Source organism: Suricata suricatta, chromosome 8 (genome assembly GCF_006229205.1).
Source record: "Suricata suricatta isolate VVHF042 chromosome 8, meerkat_22Aug2017_6uvM2_HiC, whole genome shotgun sequence".
Lineage (NCBI taxonomy): Eukaryota > Metazoa > Chordata > Mammalia > Carnivora > Herpestidae > Suricata > Suricata suricatta.
In genome coordinates this window covers 2,068,336-2,076,578 of record NC_043707.1, presented here as the reverse complement: position 1 = coordinate 2,076,578, position 8,243 = coordinate 2,068,336, and the positions used below count along the sequence as shown (strand labels likewise).

The 8,243-nt window shown below is 61.0% G+C and overlaps 1 protein-coding gene across 1 annotated transcript; it reads left to right on the top strand.

Moving 5' to 3' along the window:
- Positions 1–2,680: 2,680 nt before the first annotated feature.
- On the top strand, positions 2,681–7,655 carry LOC115299308 (serine protease 33-like). Its single transcript, XM_029948676.1, has 5 exons — positions 2,681–2,816; positions 3,217–3,379; positions 3,923–4,200; positions 5,718–5,887; positions 6,952–7,655. Exons 1-5 carry the CDS (start codon positions 2,696–2,698, stop codon positions 7,219–7,221), a joined length of 1,002 nt encoding a protein of 333 aa, XP_029804536.1. The 5' UTR covers positions 2,681–2,695; the 3' UTR covers positions 7,222–7,655.
- Positions 7,656–8,243: the final 588 nt, after the last annotated feature.

The window sequence follows — 8,243 nt, the reverse complement described above, 5'->3', positions numbered from 1 at the left end:
GGGGCTTGAACCCATGAACTGCGAGATCATGACCTGAGCTGAAGTTGGACGTTTAACCCGCTGAGCTGCCAGGCGCCCCAAAGACAGTCTTTTCAAGCAAGACATTGCGAAAGCTCAGAGGTGATTTCCCAGGACCTGGTCAACGGCCAGTTCATCCTTGGCCTGGTCAGTTACCCTGATGTTAGCAATGTTGGAGGTAAATGCACACGCACCAGAACCATCTATTTGAATACCTGGACCATCTTCAAAGGAAATTGAGAGAATAAATACATGCACCCACAGACAACTTGGAGGCTCCTAACTGGTGTCCTTAGAAAGCTCTCTCGAGGGTGTTTATGAACAGTCCCCAAGAGTTATGCAGGAAAGGGGGGCCTGGGGGGCCCACTCGGCTGAGCGTCTGACTACGGCTCACAGGTCGTGAGTTCAAGCCCTGCGTCCAGCTCTGTGCTGACAGCTCAGAGCCTGGAGCCTGCTTTGGATTCTGTGTCTGTCTGCCCTCCCCTGCTCCCATTCTGTCTCTCTCTCAAAAATAAATAAAACATAAAAAAAATTAAAACAAGAAAACAAAAAGTGTATTAAATAAAACAAAATCAAGGGTTGAGAAAGGACCAAGAGAAGGCCGGGCTCTAGGCTCCCTGGCAGCAGACCGGCAGGTGCAGCGTGGCGCGGACCCCAGTCGCCCAGGCGTCCGTCTGGGAGTGTGGACGGGCCCACCTTCTGTAAGTCCTCCTGGAGGCGAGTTCCCACCACGAGCGATGGAATGAACCCACTGGAAAAGGGGGGAGGTGGCATCATGCCTGAGTCGAATGCTCTGCTCGGTGACGAAGCACCGTAAAGCAAGTGGGCGGCTTCTAAGGTGTGACCATGCATCTCTCACGGTTCCTGGGCTGGGAGTCTGTCAGCGACCGGGTCTGGCGAGGGCCCCTTCCCGGTGCGTGGCTGCGGCCGTCTCCCCGTGTCGATCAGACACCCAGGCTGTGTGTATTTCACCTCCTCGGTGTCACACTCAGCGCTGGGCCAGTTACCTGTGAACACAAAACGGGTATTGACTGGGTGCGGGTTTTAAGTAACAGTCATCGTGATGATGATAAATCCCTTCATAATGTCCTTAAATGAGATTTACTCCAGCCCGTACAGAATTCTGATAACCCAGGAGTTCTCAAACAGAATTTCTGGGACCCAACTGAAGAAAAGCCTCAAGCAGGCAGATGCGCCTTGGTCCTCATAAGGTATCAGTGAATCATAGTAAGCTTCTTTTGGAACCACAAAGTTCAAGAATACTGTTAACAGAAGTGCTCTACTATTGTACAAGCATTCTACCAAGTAAATTCCAATAAGGGCAAGCATAAATAGCTGAAGAATGTAATCTTTTTGTATGGTGTTTCTAAATGTTTTCATTTTATTTTGATTATATATAAAAATACATATATTTATGGTACGAAATTGGTGACAAAACTACATAGAAGATGAAAGCGAACTCAAGACTCGTAGTCTTAATGAAATATGGGGGGGGATCTGGGTGGCTCAGTTAATTAAGCATCTGACTCTTGGTTTCAGCTTAGGTCATGATCTCTCACTCTTCATGGGTCTGATAAACCCATAAATAAACAAACTTGGGGGGGGAGAAAGGAATGAAATACAGAGATATTTTACACGGACATGTTACAAGGCACTGGAAAGATAAGAGGCATGAACTTTTATGCCCCAATAGAGCTTTGAAATACATAAAGGAAAAACACACACACAAACAAAAACTAGTCCATAACATTCAAGATATGAATACATTCACATTTTTTCCCCTCAGAAATCAAGAGATTGGGCAGGTGGAATAGGCAGTGACACCAAAGTCTTCACTGAACATGATTTTGATCTCAACCAGATATTGGGTGCTGCTGTGCCCCTCGGGGGTAATGGCTCTCGGGAAGGGGAGCTGTGTGTAGGAGGCTGATCGAGGCCTCAGAAAGGATGGGCACTTCTCCAGAAAAGGGGGAAACTTAAGAATCCGGGAAGGTCTCCAGCATCCCTCCCCACCTGTGCCCCCGGCTGCTCAGCTCTGCTCTCTCGGGCCACGGGGCTTTACAGAGGGGAGGCCAGGCCAGGCCAAGGGCCATCCAGGGGCTTGCTCTCTGTGGTCAGGGGCATCTTCCAGCTGCTCCGCCTCGTGAATCACGGGTCCCTCGCACTTTCCAGGCACCTTGGCCCCTCAGGGCCCCGGGGGATGAAGACCAAGGGCTGAGGGGGCAGAGTGGGGCGTGCCCTGGGGCATGCCGCTCCTCTCCCACCCCCCCTCCTCCTCGCAGGGCACCTGGCACTGGCACAGAGCACACAGTAGAGTTCTCTGGCTTTGTCTTCCTGTAGGGCCTCAGGCGAGTCATTAAACCACGGGAGTGTCACCTGGGGTGTCAGGCAGGAGGAAGGAGGTGGGTGACACGGGCCAGTGCACAGTAAGTGCCCGGAAGTGGTGGGGTGCTTGGTGCTGTGAGGCCACGGCAGGGGGGAAGGTCCCGAGGGTCCAGCCGCAGGTGCTCCTGGTGCCCCGGAGCAGGGTGGGAGGCCAGTCCCGAGGGCAAGGCGTGGAGTCAGCCACACCCCAGGGCGAGCGCAGAACTTGGGCTGGGCTGCAGCCGTCTTCTCCCCCCGAGTGTCTGAGGACTCTGACCCTGTGAGCCAGCCCGGAAGTGGTGGCTGGGACACCATGTCGCCGGCCCTCGCCGCCACCCTGCTGTCCCTCCTCTCCGTGGCCCTCCAGGGGAGCCCCCCTGCCCTCCCGTCCAACCTCTCCCGCGTGAGTGGTGGCACGTCAGACCTGGATTCAGGTAGGACGGATATCGGGGTGCAGAGACAGCACCGCAGGAGGGCACGTAGAGTGGGTGTGTGATCCTCATCCAGCCCCTCAGAGCCCATGCTGGGCAGGTCCCCCGAGGAACCCAGATGCAGAGAGGGAGAGGGGCCCCTCCTTCAGCTACCCCCGGACCTCAGCGTCCCCCCACCTGTAGGACCGTGTGCTCCAGGGGAGCCCCACTCCCCACCGGGCGTCACTAAGCCATTTAGATCCCGGCTCCACCTGCCCCCCTCCCCCGGGCTGCTGTGCTCCGCCCTGGGCTCCCCTGGAGCACACGGTCCTACAGCACAAAGCCTGAGAAGGGACCGGCAGGTGTGCGGGGCCAGGGCCCCCACGGGGACCACGCGTAACGGGCCCGTGGACTCACCCCGCAGTGTGCGGACGCCCGCGTGTGTCCGGCCGCATCGTGTCGGGGCAGGACGCCCGGCCGGGCCGATGGCCGTGGCAGGTCAGCCTGAGGGAGAGCGGGCGGCACGTGTGCGGTGGCTCCCTGATCACCGAGGACTGGGTGCTGACTGCAGCCCACTGCTTCGACCAGTGAGTATCGGGTGGCACAGGTGTGTGCCGGGCTGGCAGGACCTGCCCCTCCGCCCTCCCTTCTCCGCGTGAGCCACAGCCCCCTGCCCATGTGGAGATGGGTGGGGGGTCATCGTCACTCATCCACCCAGGATGGGCCCTGTCCTCGGGGCTGGGCACTGGGGAGCGGGGAGAAGGAGACAGACCCTCCGGCCCTCCCACTGTCCACCTACCAAGAAAAGATTCGATTCCCAGAAGTCAAAGGCCCCCACATGGGAACATGCACCGAGAAGCCAAGAGCTCACGCCCGCCGCGCACCAGCAGGGTGGCATTCGGGCCCGTGGCCACCTCCCAAGCCTGCTGCACAGCTACCAGAGGGAGCCGTGGGTGCCAGGCAGGTTCCAGGACCTGGTGGAGCACCTCTCGTCTCCGGCCGGTGTGCAGCTTGCAAAGCCGTCTGTCTGTAGCATCAGGACCCTCACATCAAGGTGGTCCCTGGTCCCCGCCCATGGGACCCTGGCACAGCCCTCACCCTCCCTCCCCCGGGCTTTCTCCTGTTTCTAGGAAGCAGCCGCTGTCCATCTACACAGTGCTGCTGGGCTCCATCTCCTCCTACCCCCAGGCCGGGGAGCCCTGGGAGCTCCTGGCGGTGGCCCAGTTCATCAAGCACCCCGAGTACTGGGCCGAGAACAACAGAGCGGACGTCGCCCTGGTGCGGCTGGCCTCGCCTGCCACCTTCAGTGACCTCATCCTCCCCGTCTGCCTCCCTACGGCTGGGGACCTCCCGGGTCACGGCACGTGGTGTTGGGTCACCGGCTGGGGGAACATCGCCACAAGTCAACGTAAGGACACCCAGAACGTGGGGGGGGGTAGGCGGGGACCAGTGCTGATGGGGCCTCCTTAGGGCCCCACACTCACTCGGGACGGACACGAAGCCGGCAGCAGAGGGAAGCCACCGAAGTACTGCGGCAACCGTGAGGGAGCAGCCCCTCCGTCAGGCTGCCCGTCCGCCCTCCCGGCACGCAGGGAGCAAACATTCAGGCCAGGCCCCGACGGCTCTGGACGCTGGCCCAGCCCGGGCCGGAACACCCTGACAGCCGATGCCAGTGCCCCTTACAGGTCTGCAGAATTCACGCACGCCCCCTGCCCTCGTGGCTGGGCGTCCAGGGCCTGCTCACCTGGCCTCACGGGGCTGTGGCTTCCCCCTCTGACACGCAGTCTCCAGGGACCTCATGGGGTTAATGTGAGGGTTACACGGAGTGACGCATTCGGCGCTCCCAACAGGGCGGGGCAAGAGGGAATTCTCGACATACAGGGTCCCGGCAGCTGTCACCTCCGTCACAGGCTGTACTAGCAAATGGCCACAAACTGGGGGGCTTGAAACAACACAAATGTCACCTCTCGCGGGTCAGGAGGCCAAGGGTCTTGATGTCAAGATGCTGGCAGGGCCGGATCCATCTGAGGGCTCCAGGGAAGGACCCTTCCTACTCCTTCCAGCTCCTGGACGTTTTTGCAATTCCTGGGACCTCCTCCCCGCCGCTGGGGACCCCCAGGGGCATGGCATGGGACCCCGGGACCTCCTCCCGGCCGCTGGGGACCCCGGGGGCACGGCACGGGACCCCGGGACCTCCTCCCGGCCGCTGGGGACCCCGGGGGCACGGCACGGGACCCCGGGACCTCCTCCCCGCCACTGGGGACCCCGGGGGCACGGCACGGGACCCCGGGACCTCCTCCCCGCCGCTGGGGACCCCCAGGGGCACGGCACGGGACCCCGGGACCTCCTCCCCGCCTCTGGGGACCCCGGGGGCACGGCACGGGACCCCAGGACCTCCTCCCGGCCGCTGGGGACCCCGGGGGCACGGCACGGGACCCCGGGCCTGCCTCCATCTTCGAGCAGCCTCTCCACTGTGCGTCCTCTTCTGTCTCACCTCCACCCAGCACCTCATCTTAATTAGTCTGCAACGTGCTTGCTTCCACAGAAGGTCCCGTGCGGGAGTAGGGGAGAGGCAGAGGGCGAGGGAGGGAGGGAGGGAATCCCAAGCAGGCTCCGCACTATCCCCGCAAGTCCGATTCGGCCTCGATCTCAAGAACTTGAGTCCCCCAGCTGTGCACGCCCTGCCCGGGCGGGGTCGGGGGGAAGGCAGCCACTCTTCCCAGTGATCTGTCCTCACTGAGGGCTCACCTTGCTACCAGGCACGTCTGCCAGGGTTTCCTGAGCACAGAGGCTGGCCCTCGTTTGTCCAGAAGCAGGGGAGGGACAGGCAGATACGACACGGTGACACGGTGACACGGTGCAGTGTGGCTGGGAGCCGGGCGGCGGCCACCTCCCTTCTGAGCTCTGCTCTGCTGCTCCCCGCAGCGCTCCCCCCGCCCTTCACCCTGCAGGAGCTGAACCTGCCCCTCATCGACGCCCAGACTTGTAACAGCTACTACCTGGGAAGTTCCGGCGCCGCCGCAGGCGTGGAGCCCGCCATCCTCCCGGACATGCTGTGCGCCGGCTTCGAGACAGGCCAGCAGGACGCCTGCGGGGTGAGCAGGCCACTCCCCGCGGGGGGCGGGGCCGGGCGGCCCACTGCTCACCAGCCCTTGGGACCCCAGGGCGGAGGAGGGCACGTTGTTTGAAACGAGGGTCAGGCGCCTGGGTGGCTCAGGTTGAGCGTCTGACTCTTGATTTTGGCTCAGGTCATGATCCCAGGGCCGTGGGGGCAAGCCCCGCATGGGGCTCTGTGCTGACATTGTGGAAGCTGCTTGGAATTCTCTCTCTCTAATACATTCAGACCAGGGTCAGTTTGAAAGGAAAAAATGGTTTTCTGGACCCTGTCTCACTTTAAATATCCCATCAATATTATCAGAACATGAAATACTTATAAACACGCTTAAACAAATTGCGACCATATTCTCCATCCCTACAGCTTTTCCTTTTTGGGCCAGTAATGTCTTTTTTCTTCCAAAAGATAACACTCCGGGCCTTTGAGCAAATTGCCCCGAGTAGCATGTCACTTCTGGGCTGAGTTGGTTTGGTTTTTCCTTGTCTGTTTTTATTTAAAAAAAATTTTAATGTTTATTTTGAGAGAGAGGGAGAGAGCCAGTCGGGGAGGGGCAGAGAGAGGGGGAGACACAGAATCTGAAGCAGGCTGCAGGCTCTGAGCCGTCAGCACAGAGGCCGATGCGGGGCTCGAACTTGTGAACTGTGAGATCAAGCCCTGAGCCAAAGTCGGACGTTTAACCGACTGAGCCACCAGGCGCTCCTCCTTGTCTGCTTTTATAAGCAAAACACACTTGATCTCATGCGGCCTTAGTATTATCACAGATTTTTTCATCAACAACGAACAGAGGTGCCTCTCAGGGCCCCCACTCTGACGCGCACGGCCTTACGCAGAGACTGCGGTATTCCCATCACGCTGTCGGTCTCATCCGCCTGGGGCTTCACCCCTAATTCGCAGACCTCAGCTGCCTTCCAGAAACATCCAGCCCACCGACTCTCTGTGCACTAGACTTAGCCAGCAGGGCAGAAGGGAGGCCCCGTGAACTCCCCTCCCGCGAGGAGCCTGGCCCCTGGGGCCTCCCCTTCTGGACTCCTCCTTTCTCTCTAGGGTGACTCCGGAGGCCCCCTGGTGTGCGACGTCAGTGGAGTCTGGACCCAGGCAGGCGTGGTGAGCTGGGGGTCTGGCTGCGCGCTCCCGAAAAGGCCGGGGGTGTACATCAATGTCAGCGTCTACGCCGCATGGATTGCCAACACCATCCACGGCTCAGCCCTGGACGCCGGACACTTCTCTCCGGACCGTGCCGGGCTCCTCGCCCCTACCACGCTGCTGGCTCTGTGCCCGCTGGGGAACGCGCTGGTGTCCCTGGGCCTCGCCTAAGCGGGCAGCCAGCCTTGCAGCCTTGGCCTCTGTTTTTTAAATGTGCCCTTTCCCGGCAGCCTGCCAGCTTCTTACAGGACCTCCCTGGACAGCCCGCCCTCTGTCCCCAGGGACCTTCTCTGGCCCCTCCCCCTCAGGAAGCCACCCCGTACCCATGTCTCCCCCACTTCACACCCCGTGGCCCCACCTTTGGAGTGTCCCCCACAGGCTTTAGGCTGCCCTCATCCCCCCTCCCCACCAGCCTGTGAGCCCCTGGGGACAGAACCTCGTTTCCCGTTCCGCAGCCAAGTCCGAGTCCCAGCGTGCACCCATGCTGGGGGTTCCTTTGGGGGGTCTCTGGGGCTCCTGGAACTGCGGTTTCAGCCCCCAGTGCTGGGCTGGGGCCTTTGCAGGCCAGTCCTTGTGAGACACAATAAAGTCGAGCTGGCAAAGGACCGGTGCCTCGCCCTGTACCTCAGGGCCCCAGAAGGGTCTGTGGGAGCTTCACCCCAGGGTGCCACGGGGTGCCGCCGGCAGCCCTGGGAGGCACGTGTGACTGTCATATCCACTTTTTCACACAGGGAAGCCGAGGACTCCGACCTCCAGGGCCTGCCCAAGCCCTGTCGCTCAAGCAGCCCCGTCCCCAGGCTCAGTGTGGTCACGGGTCACAGGGGCGGGGGCTGCGGCGAAGTCACATCACCCCAGGTGTGAGCATCGAAGGCTCCGAGCCAGGCCGAGCTCTCTCGCCGTCTCTCTCTGTCCTTCCCCAGCCTGCCTCTCAGGGGTGACAGGGGAGCCGCAGCTGGAGGAGGGGACACAGGGCTGGGACCTCAGGCCAGGGTGGGAGGGACTAGAGGCCCATGCAGGTTACAACCAGGGCAGGGGCCAGGCCCTTGAGCCCCACCCCGGCCCACGGGGGCCCCGGGGGGTCACCTCCTCCAGTGGCTCCCTCTGCCCGCAGGCAGCATGCGAGAACCCTTCCCCTCTGCACCCGCCCTGCCCCTCCAGGGCTCTCTCCACGGCACCCCTGTCCTTGTGGCTGA

What these genes read in the sequence shown, in the direction of transcription:
- LOC115299308 (XM_029948676.1), top strand. Translation starts at nt 2,696, where the DNA reads ATGTCGCCGGCCCTCGCCGCCACCCTGCTGTCCCTCCTCTCCGTGGCC. An exon ending in CACGTCAGACCTGGATTCAG is followed by an intron (nt 2,817 to 3,216) that starts GTAGGACGGATA and finishes CTCACCCCGCAG; the next exon opens with TGTGCGGACGCCCGCGTGTG. An exon ending in GCCAGCAGGACGCCTGCGGG is followed by an intron (nt 5,888 to 6,951) that starts GTGAGCAGGCCA and finishes CTTTCTCTCTAG; the next exon opens with GGTGACTCCGGAGGCCCCCT.